The sequence below is a fragment of the Apodemus sylvaticus genome, chromosome 10, assembly GCF_947179515.1.
Source record: "Apodemus sylvaticus chromosome 10, mApoSyl1.1, whole genome shotgun sequence".
NCBI lineage: Eukaryota > Metazoa > Chordata > Mammalia > Rodentia > Muridae > Apodemus > Apodemus sylvaticus.
This window is the reverse complement of record NC_067481.1, coordinates 54694859-54718581: the sequence shown is the minus strand read 5'-3', so window position 1 is coordinate 54718581 and position 23723 is coordinate 54694859. Positions and strand designations below refer to the sequence as shown.

Sequence of the window (23723 nt, the reverse complement as noted above, 5' to 3'; positions counted from 1 at the left end):
TTTCTGATCCTGCCGCCCCCCTCGCTGATTTCCCATGCACTCAAGCTGACGGCTTACAGAATGGAGGATAAAGTTAGGCCATCTTAGCTCTGGAGTTCAGGCTCATTTTCAGCCAAAGTCTCTCATTAATATCCCCCACACACTCCGGGAAAATGGTTTGTTCTACGCATCGGTAATGAAGGCGGGGCCAGCCGGGTCCTCCGGAGCGTGTTCCGGGGGAGGGAGGGAGGGAGGAAGGGAGGAAGGGACGACCCTCGGTCATGAATATTCAGTTCTTCGCTGAATATGCATAAAGCAGACAAGATGGCGCGTCCAATCAATTGGAAGTAGCTGATATTCGTGGAGAGGCCTCCCAGGATGTTGGGGCACCGCCTGTCCTCTAATAGCTTTACGGAGCCCTGGCGCTGGGGATCCAGCCCAAGCTTTTCCTGATCCTGGAGGCCTGTTCTGAAAGTAGGATGGCTGCTACCCGGAGCGGCAGATCACGCGACCGCGACAGTCTGAGAAAAGCAGATTAGCGGTGGGGCAGAGAATGAAGGTCTTGGGGAATTTGGGGTCAAAGAATGTGAACTTTTAGGAAATCCTACACCTTCTAGACTACTTAAGAAGTAAGGTGGCGGCTGAGTGTTTCAAGGGAATCTCCAAAAAGAGTATGTTTCCATTCTTTTTAAAGCAAAGCCAACTGCTCAGCCAACCACAGTGATTCATGCTTGATGTCAGTGTTACATCACCACTCGGACAGGGAGCACCGCCACTGAGGAAAGCAAAATACCGTCCAAAGGAAAAGAAACTCCCTTCCCCCAGTGCTGGCTGTTTGCCTGACAAGCTGCCTTCTTCCGTTCTTCATCTCCATTGCTCTTTCCCGCCTGTGGGATTAATCCCCAAGGCCTACTACCAGGCTTTCTTAGTCTCTTGGATCTGAGACCTCACTGCTTAATTATTCCTTGTTCCCAGCCCAAATTCCATACCCTGGTTATACTTCCGGTCTTCCCTCTCCGTTTAGTCCCAAATCACCCTTGAATCCTAGGGCATCTCTCTCCACACCAGTATTTTTGTTTTAATTTTTTTTTTTAATTTTGTGCGTAAGCATGCTACAGCGCATGTATAGAGAGGATAATCTGTAGGAGTCGGTTCTCTCCATGTACCATGTAAATCAGGCTTGGTAGCGTTAGCCTTTACCCGCGGAGCTATCTCACTGGTCCTCCACATCAGTTCTTTGCCAGGCGTTTGTTCTCCCATGGTTTTTATTCCTGTCTCTCCTGTTTACCCCTGTCCCACCCTCCCCCAGGCTCTCACTCCACTTGCCCGTCCTTATCACAACTGAGGTTCTGGGCAGTAATGATGGCAATGCTGCCCAATACAACCCCTGCTCCCATGATGTCAGAGGGTGCCACAGTCTCATAGAGCACGTAATACTGCAGCATCAGGGCCACCACAACCTCAGAGTGCAGGACAGCACATACCAGGGCAGGGTGGGCCTTGGTGACCGCATAGCTTACACATACAAAGGAAACCAAAGCAAGGAGCCCCACTGCCACCATGCAGCTCCAGCTCAGAGTGTCTTGGGGTAGCACGGGGGTCTGTAGCACAAAGAGGCCTGGTATACAGACCGTTAGCCCCACCAGGCCAAATAGGAAGGCCACCGTGGGTAGGCAGGAGGGGAAGTGTAGAGAGCGGTAAATCTGCAGCCCCAGCGACAGTGCTAGACCTCCCAGGAAAGCCAGGACATAGCCCAGGGCTGTGTAGAGGCCGGTAGTCCCCTCTTGCAATGTCCCTAGTCCAGGTCCCACAATGATGATTAGCCCAAGGGTGCTGCCAAAGAGGCCACACCAGGCATAGCCACTGAGACCCTGGCTCTCCAGGCAAAGCGCAAGGAGGGCAGAGCACACGGTGGAAGAACCTTTGCGAACAGTGACTGCATTGCCGGCAGGCACCACCTGAACGGCGCTGTAGGCACAGCCAATGCTGAGGACGTTGAGAATGGCATGAAGGAAGGCCCGAACCCGGACATCAGGAGGTCCCAGCAGTGGATCACCACGAAGCTTAAGTAACAAGGCAATGGGGAGGTGGAAGAGGCATCGGAAGATGAGCAGCTCCAACGAGGGCAAGTGGGAAGTCTGGTAAGCCATACGGGAGAACGGGCCCACGAAGCCAGCAGACAGGCCTCCACCCAGCAGGGCCACAAACAGGCCTTTGGTGGCATTGGAGGGCCCGCAGCGATGGTGGTGGTTCGAGGGGAGGCTGGCTGGAGTGGAGGGCGGTGATGGCTGGGTGAAGTCAGGCAGGTTGAAATAGGGATGACTGGCAGCCTGTTAGGGAGAAAGGAGTGTGGACAGGAGGGCAACCACAGCCTGGGCAACCTGGGGCAGGGTGAGTGGCAGGCTGAGATCTCGGACCCTTCAGGACACTAGAGGAACTCATAGGAGCTAGAAAGGGCCTGAGGATGGATGAGGTGGTACAGTGTGGGCCTTGAGTATCTAAAGCGGGAGGCAGATAGTGAACAGTCCTGCAGCATCATGTTTCTCTGGGTAGGTATTCCTGGAAGGAACAAAAGAGGGCCCAGGGTGCTCTGCTCGGCTGAGGAACGAGAGTTAGCTTCAGCTGCTATGTGTATCCATGCATATGATGTCACAGGCTCCAGGAACTTTTGGGTCCACCATCATGAATTTCAATTGTTGGTATCTCCAGAACCACTGGGACATTTAGAGGAGGAAGGGCAGAGGAATATCTAGATACTGAATGCTGTCCCCGCTTTTCCCCTTTGCCCCAGATTCTCACCATCTCTTCTTGGACTTCCTCCTCTCCTCCTGGGTCGGGTTGCCTGGTCCCCTGCACAGCTTCAGCCATTGTGACTTGCTTGGAGTGGGGCTGAGGTTCTTCTATGGAACCTTCCTGAGGGGGGCAGGGACTATTTTCTCATTAATTCCAACTCGGGTTTGTTGTTATTGTTGTTGTTTATTTTGGGGGTAGGTTGACTTCTCTTTGGTTTGGAGTGAGTTTTGAGGGTGAGAAGGTAACAAGAGTCTTTCTACAGGCCAGGCTATTCTGGAATTCACTGTGTTGTCCGGGCTGATTATAGGTGTGTACTGCCACTCCAGGCTTGTTTTCTGTCTTCGTTGCTATGACTCCAAGTTCATTCTCATTCTCTCCCCCTCCCCTCCCCCTCACCCTGTAATAAAACTGCTCTTGGTTTATTTTGTTTATGTTTTGCTTCATTTTACAAGGATTGTTTCTTTTTATTTATTTATTTATTTATTTATTTATTTATTTATTTATTTATTTATTATATGTAAATACACTGTAGCTGTCTTCAGACACACCAGAAGAGGGCATCAGATCTCATTATGGATGGTTGTGAGCCACCATGTGGTTGCTGGGACTTGAACTCAGGACCTCTGGAAGAGCAGACAGTGCTCTTAACCGCTGAGCCATCTCTCCAGCCCAAGGATTGTTTCTTTTTGGTTTCTGTGTATGTGCGTGTTCATGTCCCTATGATGTAAAAGCCAGAGAGCAAAATTAGCTATTTTTCTTCAGGCTTTTTTTATCTTTTAATGTTCTGTCCACCTTTTAATTTTTTTTCACTTTTTAGACACGGTCTTTAGTTGCTCAGTAGGTTAGATGGCTGGCCAGAGAGCCCAGGGATCCCCCTGCCTCTGTGTCCTCTACTGTGTGATTACAAGCATGCAACCTCCCTACTTGGCTTTTCTTCCTTCCTCTCCTCCCTCTCACTCTCCCTCCCTCCCTCCCCTTTAATTCCTCCTCACCATCTCTCTTTTTTTCCTTTCCCCCTCTCTCTCTGTCTTTCTGGGTGAATGTATGTCTAAGACAGTCTTCTGCTCTGTGCTTCTTTTTTTTTTTTTTTTTTTTTTTGGTTTTTCAAGACAGGGTTTCACTGTGTAACCCTGGTTGTCTGGAACTCACTCTGTAGACCAGGCTGGCCTCGAACTCAGAAATCCGCCTGCCTCTGCCTCCCGAGTGCTGGGATTACAGGTGTGCATGCTCCGTGCTTCTGTAAACTCCAGAGTAACTGGGCTGAGAGCTCCTGGCATTCTCCCATCGCTGCCTTCCATCTCATCATTGTGAGAGCGCTAGGATTACAAACACTGAGATTACAAAAGTCTGGTTTTATGTGCGGCTTAAGAATCTAAACTTTATGTACAGCCTTATGCATATTTTCCCAGCTCCTGCTAGACGTTTTTACATGACTTCTGAGGCTCAAACCCAGGTCTTCATGCTTGTGTAACCTTTACCAAGAGAGCTATCTGTCTTTTCTGTTTGTTTATTCTTTAAAGGTTTATTTATTTACTATATGTAAGTACACTGTAGCTATCTTCAGACACTCCAGAAGAGGGAGTCAGATCTTGTGAGCCACCATGTGATTGCTGGGATTTGAATGCAGGACCTTCGGAAGAGCAATCAGTGCTCTTATTCACTGAGCCATCTCTTCAGCCCGTTTGTTTGTTTGTTTGTTTGTTTGTTTGTTTTGGATTTGGTTTTTCCAAGACAGGGTTTCTCTGTGTAGCCCTGGAACTCACTCTGTAGACCAGGCTGGCCTCGAACTCAGAAATCCGCCTGCCTCTGCCTCCCAGAGTGCTGGGATTACAGGCGTGTGCCACCACCACCGGGCCCGTTTGTTTATTCTTATTTTGTGTGGATGAGTGTTTTGCCTACCTGTGTGTGTGTACCACTTGCATGTGCCTGGCGCCCTTGGAGGTCAGCAGAGGGTGTCAGCTCTCCTGAAGTGAGCACAGGTGTTTGTAAGCCACCTTGTAGGTTCTGAGAGTTGAATCTGAACAAGCAGCAGTACTCTTAACCATCTTTAGAGCCTCAGTTTCTCTTTTAAGAAAATTGGTATGTGGACAGGTATGGTGGGTCATACCCTAAATCCCAACATTTTGGAGGCAGAAGCGGATCCCTGTGTGTTCTGGGCCAACCTGATCTATATTGTGAATTCCAGGCCAGCCAGGGCTACACAGTGAAAAAAAATGGAAAAGAAAAGAAGAGTTTATGTGGTTATGTTCATGCAAGTGTGCAAGCTCAACCATCTCTCCAGCCCCAAAATTTATTTTATTTTTAATTATGCGTGTACATCTGTGTGGGAATTTGTGGGTGAATGCAGGTGCCTGCAGAGGCCAGAGATATCAGATTCCCTGGAGCTGGAGTTACAGGGAGTTGTGAATGACCATATTTGGATGTTGGGGGAACCGAACTCTTGGGTCTTCTGCAAGAGCAGTTCTCTCTTATAACTACTGAGTATCTTCCCTAGCCCTTAGGGGTTTTTTTTGTTTGTTTTGATTTTTGCTTTATGTGAAGTCTTGCCCAGGTTGGTCTCAAAAGGCCTGTGGAATCTGGCCTTGAAATCTTGGTCCTCATGCCACTATCTCCCAAAGTGCTTGGGGTTGTAGTCATGGGGCGTGGATGTTTGAAAGGGTGGGGTGGCTTTGTTGCCTTATGGCTTGTATAGGCAGAGCGGCTTGGAACCCGCTAGTAGACCCCCATGACTTGAGCTTGCAGTCTTCCCGCCATTGCAGGCAGTACAGGCTTGAACCACCATGCTCCTCAGGGAGAGTCTGCTCCTCTTTCTCCTGAAGTGGGTTTTTTTTGGGGGGGGGGGCGGGGGTCCAACACAGGGATCTCACTATGTAGCCCTGGCTGTCCTGGAACTTGCTGCTTAGATCAGGTTGGCCTCCAAGTCACATAAATCCACCTACTTCTGCCTCTTGCAGCAACATCATGCCAGGCCTCTACCGAGTTTTTAATTTTGCAACCAGGGAGCAATCTATAGGATTGTCCCATTGAGGTTCTGGGAGTGTTTTCATGCATGTCACATTTCTCATGCTTCCACCTGGTGTGTGGTTAGTGTTGTGCCGGGAAGCCCACACCAAGGCCTCTGCATTAACATGCAAGGACACAGAAGTGAAGCTTTCACTGGTGGAGACCAAATTCCGAGCTTTGTGTCTGTCTGCACTAATGATTATGCACTCTGCCGAGTGGAGGTCTTTCTTGCAATGGGTCTGGTGATAGTTCCTCGGTATTCCTGAAGGTGGGTGCACCCAGGGTGCTGGGAATCCATAGTTTCCACTGGGCCTTAATGGGAATCTGCAATCTACATCCGAACCCAGTGCCTACAACCCTAAGCACCATGTTGCAGGTTTGCAGCCCCGGAGAAAGTGTGTGTGGCGTGTGGTGTATGCGGTGAATAAATGTGCACACACAATGTGCTCTAGGCGATGTGACCCCTGAGTGAAGGGTGTGCAGAGGGAAGGGCGGGCGTGGGGGTGAGTCCCTTTCCCAGGGAGTGAGTGGTCTGGGGCAATGCAGCAAGGTGTGCATCCTGCGGGAGGCCCCGAGTCTTTTCCCTGTGAGGGATCCACCGGGCTTTGGTCAGACTTCAGAGTCGGTGTCTGCTGCGCTTTGCTGGCTTCCTCTCGGCAGCAGCGGCAGCGCTGGGGGGGGGGGGAGGACTGTTTCCGGGGGTGGGGGTGGGGGGAAAGGACCGGGGCGGCGGGGGGGGGGGGGGGAGCCGATGATGTCAGCGGCGGCGGCGGCGGCGGCGGCGGTGGGGCTGGGCAGGGGCCGGGCGCTGGGGGGGGCCGGGGCCGAAGACAGAGCCAGAGCCGGAGCCGGAGCTGGAGAAGGGCGAAACCCAAGCAGCCGGGGGTGGCCACGGTGATGAGCCAGGCCTGGCGGACGCGGCGCCATCGCAGTCAGGTGGGCCCCGGGGCCAACCGGGCAGGGCTAGGGAGGATGCCCCCTCTCCGCTGCCCGGCGCCGCAGGGGCCGGAGCCGCGCCCGACGACCGCTCCCCTTCCAGGTTGATCTAGGGGCGCATGGGTCGGGGGCTGTAATAAGCCCCGCCCCCGGACGTGCACGGCGCTGGGGAGCAACTTAAGGGCGCCCTGGTATGGCGTCCAGCGAGCCGCGGCTGGGGGACTCGGTCTCCTGGGGCGGTGAAGAGGGTCGCAATCACTCCACCTATGAAGGGTTAAATTCTGCAGCCCAATGCCCCCTCCCTCTGTGGGGCAGATTGGGGGTGGGGTGGGGCGGGTGCGATCCCGGGCAAGCGCTGCAAGCTGCTGGGAGGGCGATGGCGTAGGAGCCAGGCAGAGAGGGGGAGGGGTGGCCCTCTGAGCGCCCCAGAGTTGGGGTGTGCTGGGTGCGCAGTGCGAGCAGGGGCCCGGAACCGCCGTCGGGGCAGGGTTGTTGCTGTGAGTCCTGGAGATTGTGCTTCCTACGGTGCTGTGGGGCAAGGTAAACTGCTCCTCCTGGGCAACACTGTTTGCCAGTCTGGCACCGAGGGGTCTGCTAGGTCCCTCCCTGATACATAGAGATAGAGAGCCAGGAGGGGGTACTTATTGGTACAGAATTACAAGATATGGCTCTGTGGCTTTAGGTGACAGATACCTTAAGTGTGGTGTCTGAGGTTGTGTATAGTTTTTGTCAGCATGTGTTTTCCTTCACGTATGTCTTGTGTTGCACATATGAATGTTTATGAATGTTTGTTTTCTGTATAGCTGGCATTGCATGTGTGTGTGTGTGTGTGTGTGTGTGTGTGTGTTATGGCGGGCACCAGAATGTGGGGTGTATTTGAAGAGTGCGGTCAGTTGTGGACGTTTGAATCAGAAGGTATCATGCTTGAGTTCCATTTCTGTAGTCCTGATGAGGTGTGGTCCAGTTGTGTAGAGGACAGAAAGGCGGATGGATTTGTGTGTCTGTGATGAGTGAATGTCATGGGGGCTGCATGTCTGGAACTCAGACCTAATAATCGTCAGGAACATGAGAAACTGAAGCCTGTGGGTCAGCTGTTGCTGGTGTGAGATGAGGGGTTCTGGGTGGGACATGCAAGATGTGTTTATGGAATCATGGGCAGCCAAGCACGGGAAAGGTTGCGTGTTTGCGACATTCTCCACGGGATTCTTTTGTGACGTTGTTTGTGGGAGCCTGTCTGGGCTGTTGGGCTGGGAGGCAAGCTGGTCAGAAAACACTTAGGAGGAGGTGGCGTGACAAGGGCAATGTGGGCCTCAGACCCAGGAGACCAGTGGAAAGCTTTGTGTACGTGCCTGCCCTCTGTGTGCTTGAGTGACGGACGGGTGGAGGGCTGCCCAGGAGATGTTATGGGAAAGTTGGGAGATAAATATTAGGCAGGGCAAGAGGGGCGGGCATGGGTGCTGCTGGGTGGCTCTGCTCTCCCTTTGCAGGGTCTCTGTGTGCCCCTCACCTAGCACATTAAGATAGGGAGGAAAAGTCCTGGCGCCCACAAGGGAAGTGCGCTTAGACAGAGCGGCTCCTTGGCCATGTTTATGTAAAGGCCGGGTGTGACTTTTGTCACTAAAATGGAAAAAGGGATCACAGAGTTTTCAGTCTCCCCCTGCTTTGCCCTCGCCCTTTCTCGGACCTCACCCTCTTCGGGTGTCTGTGCCGCACAGAAACCTTACTCCTGGGACAGCGGAAGGGCTTTGCACAGAATCTGTCACTAAGCAGATTCTCTGGAACAGGTTTCCCTCATCTTTGGGACCCGGGCCCTTCGGTGCGTGTGGGAGATGCCCATGTGCACTCGCTCCGCTGTGTGCCACACTGTGCCAGCTAGCCTGTGTGTACACAGAGGAGCAGGAAGGCTTTCCGGCTATATCCTCTGGAACGGGCGAGGGAGGCTGCCTGCCCCTGAGGCCTGGAGGACAGGTGCAGGACTTACACTGGAACTGAAGCCTTCTGGGGCCTCCACAGCTTCCTCACTGGAACATTCTCTGAGTGCCCGAGTCCACCTCAGTGAGATGGAGTCCTACCTACCGAACTTACAACAGCACATGGGACATAGACCTGACATGTAGCAACGAATTAGAGATTGTGCCATACCAGCCCCTGTCAGCCGTGCTGCAGAGACTCCCGGCTCCCAGTCCACGGGTAACAGCAGTCATGAGCAGTCGGTTTGCACTAACTGTACAGCCTCTGCTCCCAGGCTCCTACGCATTGCCACTGACTGGCCTCACCCTGGCCTTTGACTACCTCACTCGTTCAGGCAAAGCAGCTGAAACTCAGAGACATAGTAAACCTTTTGCCCAAGTCAGTTGTGAGCAGTGCTCAGACTCCAGACTCTGCTCCTGACGTCTGTACCATGCTGCCTTTTGCTTTTCTGGGGCGTTCAGCATGCACATGACAACGCACGCCACCATTTTTTTTTGAACATCACTTATTTCCCCCCACTTCCCTTTTCCCCTCTTGTTCTGGCCCCTGCTCGCTCCAGGCCTGTCCCTGTTTTATTTTGTGAGACAGGGTCACACTCTGTAGCCCAGACTAGCCTCTAGTTTTTCCCGAGCTTCTTACCTCAACTTCCAGAATACCAGGATTCCAGGTTTAAAATATCATACCTGGCTCAGCAGGACATTTTTTCATTTTTGTTTTTTAAGATTTAATTATGTATATAAATATTTTGCCCATGTGTCTGTCTGTGCACCACGTGTGCCTGGTGCCTGAGGAGGTCGGAGGATGTTACTGGAGCCTCTGCAGCTGGAGCTATGGATGGCTTTGAGCTACCGTGTGGATGCTGGGAATTGAACCTGGGTCTTCTCAAGAACAAGTGCTCTTAACTGCTGGGCTGTCTCTCCTGCCCACTGACAATCTGTATTTGAGGATCAGTACTCATAAGGCAGTGTTCTTGAGAGTCCCAGCCCAGGGTATGAGACCCTCAGCATCTGTGGCTTTGTCTTGTGGGTGCTGGCTTTGGGACACTGAATAATCAGAAGGGGAGATTGTCCTTGTCCCATGGGTGACAGAAGGCAAAGGAGGAGAAACATTTAAGTTCGGTCCCAACAGTTTGTAGAGATATTGGGCCACGAAAGTCATTAAAAGTGTGTGTGTGTGTGTGTGTGTTATACTTGACCAAGGGAACACTATAAGTGTCTACTGCACATGTGGAGGCCAGAGCAAGGCATTGTTTATCTTTTATTGCCTTTGGCTTCGTTGGCTGGAGAAAGGGTCTGAACCTAGAACTTGCCATTTTAACTACGATGACCATCCAGTGAGCCCTCAACCTGTCTTTGCCCTCCAATCCTGGGGTGACAAGTTCCGAGCTGTGCTCCAGCTTCATATGCGGGTGTTGGGGATTTGAATTCAAGTGCTGTTACTCGGAGCTGTCTCCCCAGCCCCGATTTTTTTTGAATTACATTTATTTGTGTGTGAGCACATTCCACCATGTAGAATTCAGAGGAGAGCTTGCAAGAGCTGCTTCTCCCCTGTGGTTCCTGGGGACTCGGTTTCCAGGCTTATGTGGCAAATGCCTTTACCCTTGGGCTATCTTACCCACCCTAGCTTTCGTGTTTCTAACACAGAGTCTCAATTTGTAGCCCAGGATGGCCTTGAATTCTCTGTATTCCTCCTGTTTTCCTCCTCAGCCTTCGGAGTGCTGGGATTACAGGCATCAGTTACCAGACCCAGCTTCCAAAGACCAACCCAGGAGTCACATTAAATTTTGGTTAGTGCTGAGGACTCTCGGTGGAAGAGAGAAACCTACAGGCAGAGAGCACGCCCAGTGCCTTGATCCCTGGGAGTGTTAACAAGGGCTTGAACTAGCTTGGCAGCACAGAGGGCTTGAGAAGGCTTGCAAGGCATCGCCAGGCAGCTTTAGCCGGACTTGGTAACTGCTGGATTTAGGAACAAGGGGAAGGGTGGAGTCAGATGTGACACAGTTAACACTTAGCACGTGAGAGTTTGCATGGTGATTTATGTAACCGGCTGGCCTGCTATAGGCTCCTCAGGGCAGGATCCAGCAGTATGGCAGAGGGAAAGACTCGGCATCTGGGGTCATCCAAGCCTGGATTAAAATTTTGGCTGTTACTTATAATCTCTCTTACCGTCAATAAGGTTTATTCCTTTTCTGTAAAACTGCAAGAATATAAAAACCTACTGTGGCCTATTGTGTGCAGCTTTGAGGGGATAGTTAAACGAGACAGTGTTATATCAAGCCTCTAGATATGTACCAGGTAGACTGAGTGTCCCAAAAGTCAAGATATGGTTGTCATTCTTAGCTCTGAAGATGACTTCTTTCTTTATAGTAAAGACTCCAGGAAGAATAGCTTTTTCTGTTTGTTCTAGAAAAGTCTCACATTGCCCAAACTAACTTCAAATTTATGATCTTCTGCACCCAACCTCCAGAGTGCTGCTATTAAAGGCTTATGCCACCAACACAGATCCTTTCAGTTACCGGAGTCCGGCGCTTCTTACATCTTCCCTCGTTCTGGGCTGGGACCCAAGGCCATGCTAGGCAGGCCTGGAGGGGCCTGGACCTCCAGCCTCTACATTGTTTAGCCTCTCATTATGCACTACACAAGATACTTGAGCAAACAATACACTCATCCTACCCTGTCCCTCCTTGAAGCCCATGCTCTAGAGATAGATGAGCAGTGTTTTTACTAAATGACACGAAGGGAAATACAGAAACAGGGAGAGTTATGAAGTTTCCGAAAGTGGGAAGGGGCCAGGAAAGAGCCCTAGCCCAGGTGGCACATCAGAACATACAGAAGGTAGAACTATGGGGCATGAAGTGATCCAGAGGAAAGAACATTCCAGATAGGGGAACAGCAAGACGTGAAGCACTCTGGAATGTGTGCTCAGAGCCTCTGCTCTGTGGTACCTCTGAGGTCATTCAGGCAGTCAAGAGTAGAGAATGTAAGTCAGGGATACAGCTTCCTTAGCATGCCCAAGGCCCTGGGTTCAATCCTCAGTCACACACACACACACACACACGCAGAGAGAGAGAGAGAGAGAGAGAGAGAGAGAGAGAGAGAGAGAGAGAGAGAGAGAAAGCATAGAAGTGGGGCTGGAGAGAGATGGCTTAGCAACTAAGAGCATTGGCTTCTCTTCCAAATAGACCTGGGATTCAAATCCCAGCACCCACATGGCAACTCACAACTGTCTGTAAGTCCAGTTGCAGGGGATTATGATTCCCTGGCACAGATACACATGGAGGCAGAACACCAATTTAGGTAAAATTTTAAACATTTAAAAAACAAAAAGCCCCCCCCCAGAAATATTATAAGAATATGTTTTCATTTTAATCCCAGGTGTGGGGATCTGGGGATGCTTTGCAGCAGCTGATTATGATTTGCCTTGTGCTCAGACAGAGCCATGGTTTTGCCAGCTGCAAATAGTTTCAGCTGCAGTTGTGTGATGTTTGGAATTCTGGGAAATTTTCAGAGGGTATATAAATGCTAGCTAGAGTGCTGATTGGGGAGGTGGTTGTTGGTTGATCAGGGGGATAGGGGGATTACTGTTTGTTAGACATGCTCAAAGAAGAAACAAGAAGGAAGAAATTAGGTTCAGAGATGTTTATCTTTTTCTCTTCCCTCTGTCTTCTGTCTCTCCTATCTAGTGATATGGGGTGAGGTGGGAGATGGGGTGAGGGAGGGGAGGGATAAAGGGTGAGAAAAAGAAGAACTCACAAAGTAGTTAAGATCCTTTACAAGAGAAACAGCAAGGACAAACAAAGAGGAACTTTAAAATTCACAGAACCACTAAACTGATCCTTTCAAATGTTTGTTTGTTTAATGTGTATGGATATTTTGCCTGCATGCATGTTTATGCACCACATACTAGTCTGCTGTCAATGAAGGTCAGAGGAAGACATGGGATTCCTCTGGGACAGTTGTGAGCTGCCATTTGGGTGCTGTAAATAGAACCTGGATCCTCTGAAAGCGCATAGCCAGTGCTCTTAACTGCTGAGCCCTCTCTCTCTACCAAATTTATCGGGAAGCCCAAATTCTGCCTTTTTTTTTTTTCTTTTTCATCACTTTCTTTACCATTTTCCAGGGCAAAATTTCAAGACTAGGCACAGTCATCCCTTAGTATTCATGAGAATTTGTATACAGAATGCCCCATGGGTATATATAAATCTCAAAATTCTATACTGGTATAAATATAATAGTTATACTAGTAAGTCATGTCTGGTGATGTCTTTCTGTACTCCTGACACTGAGGAGGTGGAGGTGATAGGCTCAGGAAGGAGTCCAGGACCATTCTTAATCAGTTTAGGTCTGGGCTACAAGAGACCCTGTCTCAAAATAAGTAAATAACATGTCTAAGTATCTGCATCTAAATTACACACACCCTGCTGTCTACCTTGTCGTCTCTACTTAAAATGTTTAATACCTTATAAATTCCATATAAACTGCTTTTAGAATTTTTTATTTTATTTGTTTGTGTCGATTCAGGGTTCTCCCACTTGGCTCTGCTGGCCTGATACTTGGTATATAGATCAGGATGGCACTGGACACACCAGTGACCCTTCTGCCTCTCCTCCTCAGTGCTGGGGTGATACACGTGCCCCCCACACCTGTTTAGATAGTTCTTCTCTTGTGTTGTGCAGAGAACAATGACGAGAGAATAAAGTCTGTGTGTGTTCAGTGCAGGACCAGTGCTATGTGTGTTCAGTGCAGGACCGGTGCTGTGTGTGTTCAGTGCAGGACCGGTGCTGTGTGTGTTCAGTGCAGGACCGGTGCTTTGGAATAATGTGATCCTTGGTTGGCTAGGTTATTAGCTCATTTTATCTTTACAACCACCCTGCCTAGTGGGAACTGTTTCTCACCACCACCATACAGACAAGAAAACTAAGATAAAGGTTAAGTAACTTTTCCAGGATCACATAGCTGGTGTCTTCATTGCCCATAACTCATCTTAGGGCACTGGCCTGTTGTGGGGCGGTAGAATGGGTCTAAACTCCAGTGGAATGAGCAGCACCGCCAGGGTCAGATCGCCATAGCGGCACATTCCTATGACCGGAAGAGGAGCTTGCAGTGTTGAACTCCTCCGCGGTGCTCATCCTGAGTGTTAAAATGAGACTGTGCATAACATATTTTGCTATGCTTTGTCTATAAAATGGTATCTCCAACGCTTGTAGTGATAATGATTCTGGGTGATTTGCTAAGAGCCAGGCCAGCTTTGGGTCTCTGCAGTTCTAAGAAGTACCCACAGGCCTTGCCCCATGGCAGTCCTCACACAGGTGCATACCTGTGGGCACCTGTCTTGTAACATGTGGTGCAAAATGGGCAGTCCTGGTTACAGGGGCGAGTGGGGACTGGAATCAAACTGACTTTGCTTATCTTCACATGGCTTCCTAGAGGAAGGAGCCCCCTAATTTTACAAAGTTCTAGATAGGCTAGCAGAGGGGGCTGTTAACATCTTCTGTCATGGTGTACTAAAATCACTGGAGACTTTGAACCCAAACTTCGTAGGGTTAGATCCCAGCCCAGCTGCTAACTGGCTTTACAACCTTGACCTAGCATGTCTGAGTACCTAGCATGTCTGAGTTTCTATTTAAAAAAAAAAAAGATTTATTTATGTTTATATATGAGTACACTGTAGCTGTCTTCAGACACACTGGAAGAGGGCACCCTATCCTATTACAGATGATTGTGAGCCACCATGTGGTTGCTGGGAATTGAACTCAGGACCTCTAGAAGAGCAGTCAGTGCTCTTAACCACTGAGCCATCTCTCCAGCCTGAGTTTCTATCATCTTAAAGAAGAGACCCGCGCTAAGTGGTGAGGGAAAAGATGAAATGACACAAATGCAGTGCTGAGGCCATCATAGAAGGGAGGAAGGGGGCTGGAGAGATGGCCCCGCGGTTAAGAACACTGTCAGCTCTTCCAGAGGACCCAGCTTCAGATCCCAGAAACCACATGGCAGCTTGCAACTGCCTGTAATTCCACTTGCAGAGGATCTGACAACATAACCCAGATATATATGCATGCAGAACACCAATGTACATTAAAAAAAAAACAAAATAAGACATAGCAAGACAAAACAAAACAGAAAAACCAGCAGGGAGTAAGAGACAATGACTCCAGACAACAGGTGAGGAGGATCTCTGTCCCCAGGGCTCTTGCTGTACCACAATGCAGCAGCAAATAGGGCAACCCTTGGGCTCTTCCTCTGCGCCTAGCATGTTGGTCACAACTTTGGTTGCACCTATTGCCCTGTTTACCACTGGTTTTTCCTCAGAATAGGTATCAGAGCCATGTCTGGGGCATGTCGAGGTGAGGTATAATCTTTAGTCCAGATAATATGGGTGATCACTGAGGAAGGAGCGTTTGGGGGTGTTGAGATGAGGAGAGAAGCTCTGGATGTAGTACACTGGTGCTTGTGTGGCCCATGGCATGTGGAAGGGACCAGGGTTTCCTGGGCGCGCTGAGGGGGCATGAGAAGGACCTGTGTAATCTCTTCTGATTGCTGCCAGACTTTGGATAAGGGACCTGAATGGCTCTGGAACTCAGATCCTCCAATGAAAGGGGGAACCTGAGACTCTGCAGTGGCTGGCGCAGCTGTGACTTGCTCACCTGTGACTGTCATAGCTCACCTTTTGGTTGCCTACTGTTCCACTTGGATGAACCTCTCAGTAAGAGGAGAGGTGGGTTGCATGTTCCCCCTGTACCAGCTTTAAAGACAAAATCCAGAAGCCAAAGGTCTCAGAACAAGAGTGAGACCCAAAGCCCCTCGCTCTAGGTCTGATTACCTTCCCAGGGCCCCCAAGAGACTAGAGCAAGCAGGCATGCATGCATGTCGCTGGGCAACTGGTACTTAGAACAACATCCCCTAATCCCCTCCCACCCCCAAATACACATCCCAGGCTAAGAGTTCAGGGTCTGTGAGGAAGCACTCTCCCAGCGCAAAAGTCTCCTCAGGTTAGTCCAAAGGGGAAAAACCCTCTATTTTGATATGTAAATAAGCCCACTGAGATTTAAAACAACAACAACAAAAAAGTGCAAATCTTTTGATTTCTTTGAGCCCCAAGACTGGGTCAAAGGGATTGGAGAGAGGCTGAGGCTGCCCTGAACGGCGGGAGTGAAGTGTGTGTGAGCTCTCCCGAGGTGAATTGGGGATATGCAAATCATCTTGTTGTGCTTCCTGTGTTGTGCTGGCAGGGCAAGCTCAGCGATAATCTTGTGGCCTCCTTGGTCTGATTGGATTTGGCCAAATAGCCTGACAGGCTCCCGGTAGGGATCAGGGTTCGCAGGGTTTGCAGAGCAGCCGAGGTCGAGGTGTCTTTGAAGGTTGAACCGATGCCCACACCGTGAATCCTTTCCTTGGGAGGACCCTCTCCTTTCTCTTGATTTCTGACACAGTTTCTGTTTCTCTGCAGAAGGAAAAGGCCAGGCTGGAAGGACTTGCCGAGCCGCTGCAGCGCTCCATGCGGGCTCCGCTCTCAGGTGAGAGAGCACCAGGAAGACGACAGCCAGGAGGGAAGGCAGCAAAGGCAGCAGCCATTTTGTTCAGCACCCCCCCACCCTGATGGTTGGGTGTAGGGGTGTAGAGAGTTACCCCCTTCTACTGCTTACTGGGAATCTGGAGGTCATGACCACTTGCCCTTCACTATGGCCTGAGGTATCCCTGGCCTCTGCTGACCCAGATATTAGACACACTGGGCTTGGACATTGGTTGGATTCCAAGCAGCCCAGTGTTAGCCCATGACTTCCGTGACCCAAATCATGCGGCCCTCCACCAGATTCTGTCCAGCAGCCTATAACTGCGGTCCTCTGCTTCTCTCCTTGGTCTCAGAGGCTCCTGAGCCCTGTGGCCCAGCCTCTGAGACTCTCCCTGGCCTCTTTTCCCTGTGTCTAGGCTGGCACCATGCCACCCCCTGCAGAGGTAACGGACCCATCCCATGCCCCAGCTGTCCTGCATCAGCTCAATGAGCAGCGGCTCCGTGGCCTCTTCTGTGACGTCACCCTCATAGCTGGAGACACCAAGTTCCCCGCTCACCGCAGTGTCCTGGCCGCCTCTAGTCCCTTCTTCAGAGAAGCTCTTCTAGCTTCAGGCCCACTGCCCCTCCCACCAGTTACTGGTGGCTCAGCCCCCAGCCCCGCAACCACCACAGCTGCCTCCTCTCCCACTCCTGCCTCTCCTCACTCTTCATTTTCTCCCCGGGTGCTAGAGCTGCCCGGGGTCCCAGCAGCTGCCTTCTCCGATGTCCTCAACTTCATCTACAGTGCCCGGCTTGCACTCCCTGGTGGTGGCGGGGATGGGGCAGCTGTGGCAGAGATTGGAGCTCTGGGCCGGAGGCTGGGTATCTCCCGTCTACAGGGCCTGGGGGAGGGAGGTGATACTTGGGTACCCCCTGCCCCAGCTTCCATGGTCACCTCAGAGCCTAATGAGGATGGTTTGGGGCCAGGGCCTAGAACAGATGGAGACTGGGTGGGTGACAAAGCAGAGGCCCTGACTCCTGACTCACAGCCCCGGCGGCCCTTTCCTTGCCCTCGATGTGGTAAAAGCTTCATCCATCCCAAGCGGCTGCAGACCCACGAGGCTCAGTGTCGACGAGGGTCCAACACTCGGGGGTCTGCAGGGCTGGGACTTGGGGGCTCTGGCCCTGGGGGTCCTGCAGGAGTGGACGCCTCAGCCCTGCCACAACCAGTGGGCTTCAGAGATGGCCCTGAGCATGTGGTGAAGGTTGTGGGCGGCCACGTGCTCTATGTGTGTGCGGCCTGTGAGCGCTCCTACGTGACCCTGTCCAGCCTGAAGCGGCACAGCAATGTACACTCATGGCGGAGGAAGTACCCATGCCGCTACTGTGAGAAGGTGTTTGCCCTGGCCGAGTACCGCACCAAGCACGAGGTGTGGCACACTGGGGAGCGCAGGTGAGTGACCGAGGTGGAGGTGACGAGGGAGGGATGGGCAGAGGCCTCTAGAAAGCTGGCTGTCCACACTGGGGTCTGCTCTTGTCCTGTCCCTGCTTACCTCCTCCAGGACTGCACGTGCCTCCTTTCAGCCCCAGTGCTGGATGCCAGCATCTTGCCTGTCCAACCAGGCTTGGTGCTGTGGGAAAAGCTAGGAAGGAAAGAGACATTTGCCCCCACAGGAGAGGACTGTGGGTACAGGCCTGCCCACTGGGATGTAGGGCACACAGAAAAACACCGGGTGTTTTCTTAACATGTCCATCCTGTCATTTGTACCACAGAAGGCATTTCGGGAGCGAAAATATGTGGCTATTCCCGGTTCCCCAGGACAGCCGAGGCTGAGAGTGGAAGCTAGCAGGAGTCAGGATGCTGAGCTTAGTCCCACTCTGGAGGCTGTCAGGGTGCTGAGCTTAGTCCCACTCCGGAGGCTGGCAGGGTGCTGAGCTTAGTCCCACCCCGGAGGCTGGCAGGGTGCTGAGCTTAGTCCCACCCCGGAGGCTGGCAGGGTACAGCAGGCAGACAGCAGGAAGGGAGGAAGAACAAGTCGCTGGGGTGTTACAGGTTCGAGGGCTGCAGATGACAGGGCAAGATGAGGCCCTGCCTTCAGGGCCTTTAACTTAAGTGGCTCTGTTCCTGCCCTATTCCCTGCTGTCCTGGCCCAGGTACCAGTGCATCTTCTGCTGGGAAACCTTTGTCACCTATTATAACCTGAAGACCCACCAGCGAGCCTTCCATGGCATTAGCCCTGGCCTCCTAGCCAGTGAGAAGACACCTAATGGAGGCTACAAGCCCAAGCTTAATACCCTGAAGCTGTACCGCCTGCTCCCAATGCGGGCAGCCAAACGGCCCTACAAGACCTACAGTCAGGGAGCCCCCGAGGCCCCTCTTTCTCCAAGCCTCCACACACCGGCCCTCGCAGCAATGCCAGCCAGCCCCCACCCCCTACCCCCGCCCGCCCCAGAGCCTGGCCCTCCCCCCTCTGTCATCACCTTTGCTCATCCGGTTCCCTCTGTCATTGTCCGTGGGAGCAGTGGTAGTGGTGCAGCCGGGGGCGGCCCAGCCTGCACAGGAGGGTCTCAAGCTGCTTCTGTCATCACTTACACGACTCCCCCAAGACCCCCCAAGAAACGAGAGTACCCACCTCCTCCCCCTGAGCCTGCAGCAACACCCACCAGCCCAGCCTCCACCGCTGTCAGCCCAGCCACAGCTGCAGGGCCAGCCACAGCCACAGAGGAGGCCAAGGGCCGGAATCTGCGGGCTGGGAGGACTCTGACTTACACAGCCAAACCCGTGGGTGGGATGAGTGGGAGTGGGGGTTCCCCCACGGGGACAGGCCGAGGCTCTTCTCAGCTTCAGGCTCCACCTCCACTGTGTCAGATCACTGTGCGAATTGGGGAAGAGGCCATTGTCAAGCGCCGCATCTCAGAAACTGACCTGCGTCCTGGAGAGCTGAGTGGAGAGGAAGTAGAGGAGAGCGAGGAAGAGGAGGAGGAAGAGGAGGAGGAGGAGGACCAGGAGGACCAAGAGGAATCGAAGGCTGGAGGGGAAGATCAGCTTTGGAGACCCTACTATTCATACAAGCCTAAGCGGAAAGCTGGAGCCGCTGCCGGCGGGGTCGGCGGGGTCAGCGGACTATCCCGAGGACGAAGACCACCACGCTGGAGGCAAAAGCTCGAACGAAGGGGCTGGGAGGAAACCCCATCAGTGGAGAGCCCAGGAGGACGAGGACGTGGTGAGCGTAGGCACCGCTGTGGGGACTGTGCCCAGTCCTTTGCCACCCTGAGGAAGCTGAGAAAGCACCAGGAAGCCCACAGTGGGGGCTCCCACACCTCCAGGACTGGGAGGAGGTCTTCCACCCGCTTCACCTGTCCCCACTGTGCCAAGGTGTGCAAGACGGCAGCTGCCCTGAACCGACATGGGCAGAGGCACGCTGTGGAACGGCCCGGGGGCACCCCCACGCCTGTCATTGCCTATTCCAAAGGCAGCATTGGCACCAGGCCCGCTGATGTCAAGGAGGAGGCCCCCCAAGAGATGCAAGTGTCCTCATCCAGTGGGGAGGCAGGCGGTGGGAGTGCTGCTGTTGCTGCTGCTGAAGCTTCCGAGTCTGCCTCACTCCAGGACCCGGTCATCTCTGGGGGTGAGGAACCCCCAGTAGCAGGTGGGGGCAGCTATGTATACCCACCTGTGCAGGAATTTCCCTTGGCCCTGATAGGAGGCAGCCGGGAGCCTGGTGCCAGCAAAGGAAAACCTGGGAATGAGGGGTCAGTGGGAGCTTCCGAGGGAGACCGGATGGAGGGGATGGGGACTGCCAAAGTCACCTTCTACCCAGAGCCCTACCCACTTGTCTATGGCCCCCAGCTCCTTGCTGCCTACCCTTACAACTTCAGCAACTTGGCTGCGCTCCCAGTTGCTCTCAACATGGTCCTACCTGATGAAAAGGGTGGTGGGGCTCTTCCCTTCCTCCCAGGGGTCTTTGGCTACGCAGTGAATCCTCAGGCGGCAGCACCACCTGCTCCATCAACCCCACCTCCCCCTCTTCCTCTGACAGTTCCACCTAAGGGAATAGGGGAAATGACAGGGGTTGAGAGAACCCAGAAGGGGGATGTGGGGTGAGCACTAAGGCCAGATCCCCTCTCACCAGATGCTACCCTCCCTGACTCTCCCCCCTGCCCCAGGTCCCTGGCCTCTCTGCTCTTTGGGAGCCCCATCACACTCTTGTGCAGGGATTTGGGGGCCCCTGGAGCTCAGGAGTCAGGCTGCTTTGTGTGATTGTAGTTTCCCCATTCCCTGAGAAGGGGTTTTTGGTGGTTCCTCTCAGTCTTCTCCAGGGAATGGCCCCTGTGAGGGGAAGAGCCAGCTCCCTTCTCCAGCCCTTGGGGCAACTGAGCAATATACTTATCTGAGTCTCTACTTACAGCCCCCACCAGCTCTGAATGTCTAACCTGCTCCCCTGACTTGTAAGCCTAGGGGAAGACATCTCTCTCCTAATGATGCCTGCTCATTCTGATGCTGTCTCTAAGCCCTCCCCCATGCTTCCTCGCACATTCCATTCTTTGTGGCCCAAGGCCTGGACCAGACCATTGTGATATCTGACCTACCAGCCTGGAAGCATGGCTTTGGCTTCCGTTCTTCCCAAGGGTGGGTTTCTCTGTCCTTGTTCTTTCGTTTAGGACGCCACGCCTTCCTCGGCTCCCATGCCTTTGGGTCTTCCATGCCCTTCCCATGCTCCTGGACTTTGGAGATGGCCTAACCATTTCAGGTCAGAAGGAGGCGGGAGGTGTCCAATGGCTGAGCACTTTTTCAATACAGGGCAGGGAAATCTTGGGCCCTACCTTTACCCCCAAGTCCAGTGACCCCAGATTCTTTCAGGACAAAAGAGGTGAATAGATCATTACTCTTCTGGCCTTTATATGTAGCTTCTTTGGGGCAAACCCAAATTTGAGCACCAGGTATGAAGCACTCCATACAGAATGGTTGCTCCTAATTAGACCAAATAGCCAGAAAACCCGATGGGGTTTGCTGTGTGGGTAAGCCCAGGATTTGAACATAACCTCCATCCTTATCTTTATTCCATCTCCTCTGATGTCACTGTCTTCACCAATCACTCCAGATGGTTTTGAGGGAACCATCTTCCTCTTCTGGTGGGCTTTGGGGTATCCCCACCAACTTTGCCTCCAAAATAGCACCTTATACCCCATCTTTGACTCAGTCCCCCCACACCCAAAGATCCCAGCCTAGGAATGGGGTGCAGGGACTTTAAACAGTCCCCAATCCCTAATTTGCACTAGTTAACCCTGGTCAGGGGTCCTATGTTTCCTTCCAGTAGGGACTATATAGAGAAATGTTTGTTCCTAATTCCCTTTGAAAATGGGGCCTCCCTGATATGTGATTAGATGGATATTTCCAATGTGCCCACCTCCCCTCCCCGACAAAGAACGAGCTCACATAGGGAGAGCCAGTGTGGGGAAGCTAATTTGATATGGGAGTTAGAGGAGTATGACTTCAAAGGGAGAAAGACTTCTTTAACCAAATGACAGTCTTTCCCTCAGCTACTGTTTTCTGGGGCCAAGATGGCTGCCCTCTGACCTGCTGTGGAGAGGGCAAGATGATGGCTTTTGGAGGGAGGTGAGTTTGGGAAAGCCAGGAGCATCCTCCTGCCCCCTCTTAGCCTCCAGGTACATGGGGGGGGGGGGCGTTGACAGGCTTCCTGAATGTTAACCACCGAGGGAGTCACTCCACCCCTCCTCTGTCTGTTTGCACTTTTCTTGGTCTTGGCTACAGCCTGAGTGAAGAATTTCCTACTGAATGTACCAAGTTCCAATTTTTAAAGGGGAAAAAGTTTCAAACAGGGAAAAATGGAAAAAAAAAAAAGAAAAAGAAAAAAAATCACTAAAAATTCCCATAAATCTTGTTTCTGGCACTTTAGAAAACCTGCAAAAAATACATAATAAAGAATACATATATATATCTACACAAATTATATATATAAATATATCTATATATACAGCGGAACCACAAGAGAGACTGAAGAAGGCCTGAAGGCGGGGCAGACAAGGCTCCCCTCCATCCTTCACTGCCCTCCTCTGAGGAAGTCATGAGAGAAGGGCTAAAAAATGGACTGGGGAATTTGAATTTCAGAATAGATCAAAATTCCAACCTTTTGGAAGAATTGAGATTATAAATGATTTTCTTTGTTATCATTTTTGTTTTTAATAAGGGTAAAGAGAGACTAGCTTTCAGAATTTAGCAACATCTAGTTGTGGCAAATCAGAAACTTAAAAATATGTATTTGAGCTGAAAGGTCTCAATATCATGAGTTTCAGGTGTTGGAAGTTTGGGAGTTTTGCAGTTTTGTCATTTGAAGGTGATCAAGTCTTGTCAGTTTGTGCCCTCTTTCTCCATGTGACCTGGGAAGAAGGGAGAAAGTGGGAAGGCACTGGTTCTGTGCCACAGCACGCAAGATTTAGAATTTTACAGACTCTAGCTCTATATGTAGTGAGGACCCAGATTTAGAGAATCTGACCAATATTTATCTCCAGATTTGTGTGTGTTTCCAATTCTCTAGGCCAATAAATCAACAAGACAAACGAACTCTGCTCACAGCGGGATGCCAGATGCAGTTATTGGTGTGGCCGGTGGGATGGGGCAGGCATGTTTTCTTTCCTCCGCAGGGATCCTGAGACCTGTAGCCTGCTCTTTTGACTCCCGGTGCTTCACTGTACTTGCATAGCCCTGAGGCTCCAGCTCACTTCTGTCTGACCTCTCTACATGACGACTCTAACTCTGGAGCTGGGGACATAGAGGGCTTGGGTAGAATGCGGGTGTGTTTCTCAGCCCAATGCGATGGCATGCACCTTTAGAGCAAGTGCTTGGGCAGTGAAGGCAAGAGGAGTGGGAGTTCAGGGTCCTCTTCAGCTACACACTGAGTTCCAGGCTAGCCCCTTTCTCACAAGGTCCCTTCTTACAAATTCAGTGCCTCCCTCCCGCCCCTACTTTTAGACACATCTGTAATGTGCTAGGTTCAAGATTTCTCTGTCTCAGAATAACCGTTGCCTTAAGCCCAGTGCAGCCTGTATCATCACTGGAAGAGCTCCTTCCTCCACTTCTGCCTCCTTGGCTTCATCTTGCCTACTGGGTGTCCTTATGGAGGAATAACTGGGCGCACGAATAAGGCTGGACAGGTAGATGAGAGTTTGTCTGGTTTGAGTACCCTGCCTGACCAGGGTGGATAGCCACTGGTAAACCCTGGCAAGTTGCTGTCAACAGCAGTATCTGGTCTCACGTCACATTATAGCTTTCTAAATGTTTTCAAGAGAAGCCAAAAATCCAAATGTCTGTAAGATACACAAATTTTAAAGGAACTACACTTCAACTACCTTTTTTTCTTTGAGTGTTTTGCTTGCATGTAGGTCTGTGTACCACATGTGTACAGTGCCAGAGAAGGTCAAAATGAGGGCATTGGATCCACTGGAGGCTGGAGCTGTACGTGTGGGCCATAGAAATCAAATCCTGAAGAAGAGCAGCCAGTGCTCCTAACCTTGGAATCATCTCTCTCCTTAAT

The 23723-nt window shown here is 51.6% G+C and overlaps 2 protein-coding genes and 1 long non-coding RNA gene across 5 annotated transcripts; 1 reads left to right on the top strand and 2 right to left on the bottom strand.

The window, feature by feature from the left end:
* Positions 1 to 336: 336 nt before the first annotated feature.
* On the top strand, positions 337 to 22764 carry Zbtb4 (zinc finger and BTB domain containing 4). 3 transcript variants are annotated; one of them, XM_052194210.1, is made up of 4 exons: positions 337 to 2120; positions 16129 to 16195; positions 16608 to 17623; positions 18325 to 22764. In XM_052194210.1, the coding sequence occupies exons 3-4, from the start codon at positions 16617 to 16619 to the stop codon at positions 20273 to 20275; spliced, it is 2958 nt and encodes a 985-aa protein (XP_052050170.1). In that variant the 5' UTR covers positions 337 to 2120; positions 16129 to 16195; positions 16608 to 16616; the 3' UTR covers positions 20276 to 22764. The 3 variants fall into 3 exon arrangements, with proteins under 3 accessions (XP_052050170.1, XP_052050169.1, XP_052050172.1); XM_052194209.1 differs by lacking the exon at positions 337 to 2120 and adding an exon at positions 6571 to 6711; XM_052194212.1 differs by lacking the exon at positions 337 to 2120 and adding an exon at positions 7131 to 7251.
* Slc35g6 (solute carrier family 35 member G6) lies at positions 1293 to 2847 on the bottom strand. Its single transcript, XM_052194215.1, has 2 exons — positions 2779 to 2847; positions 1293 to 2309 (listed from the first exon to the last, which is right to left on the bottom strand). The coding sequence occupies exons 1-2, from the start codon at positions 2845 to 2847 to the stop codon at positions 1293 to 1295; spliced, it is 1086 nt and encodes a 361-aa protein (XP_052050175.1).
* LOC127693387 (uncharacterized) lies at positions 15750 to 18341 on the bottom strand. The gene is made up of 2 exons (XR_007979690.1): positions 17724 to 18341; positions 15750 to 16122 (listed from the first exon to the last, which is right to left on the bottom strand). It is a non-coding gene; the product is annotated as an uncharacterized LOC127693387 (long non-coding RNA).
* Positions 22765 to 23723: the final 959 nt, after the last annotated feature.

Excerpts from the sequence above, each read along its gene's own strand:
- Slc35g6 (XM_052194215.1), bottom strand. The coding sequence starts at position 2,847 with ATGGCTGAAGCTGTGCAGGGGACCAGGCAACCCGACCCAGGAGGAGAG. Across the intron at positions 2,310-2,778 it reads AGGAAGTCCAAGAAGAGATG|GCTGCCAGTCATCCCTATTT; the intron begins GTGAGAATCTGG and ends TCTCCCTAACAG.
- Zbtb4 (XM_052194210.1), top strand. The coding sequence starts at position 16,617 with ATGCCACCCCCTGCAGAGGTAACGGACCCATCCCATGCCCCAGCTGTC. Across the intron at positions 17,624-18,324 it reads TGGCACACTGGGGAGCGCAG|GTACCAGTGCATCTTCTGCT; the intron begins GTGAGTGACCGA and ends GTCCTGGCCCAG.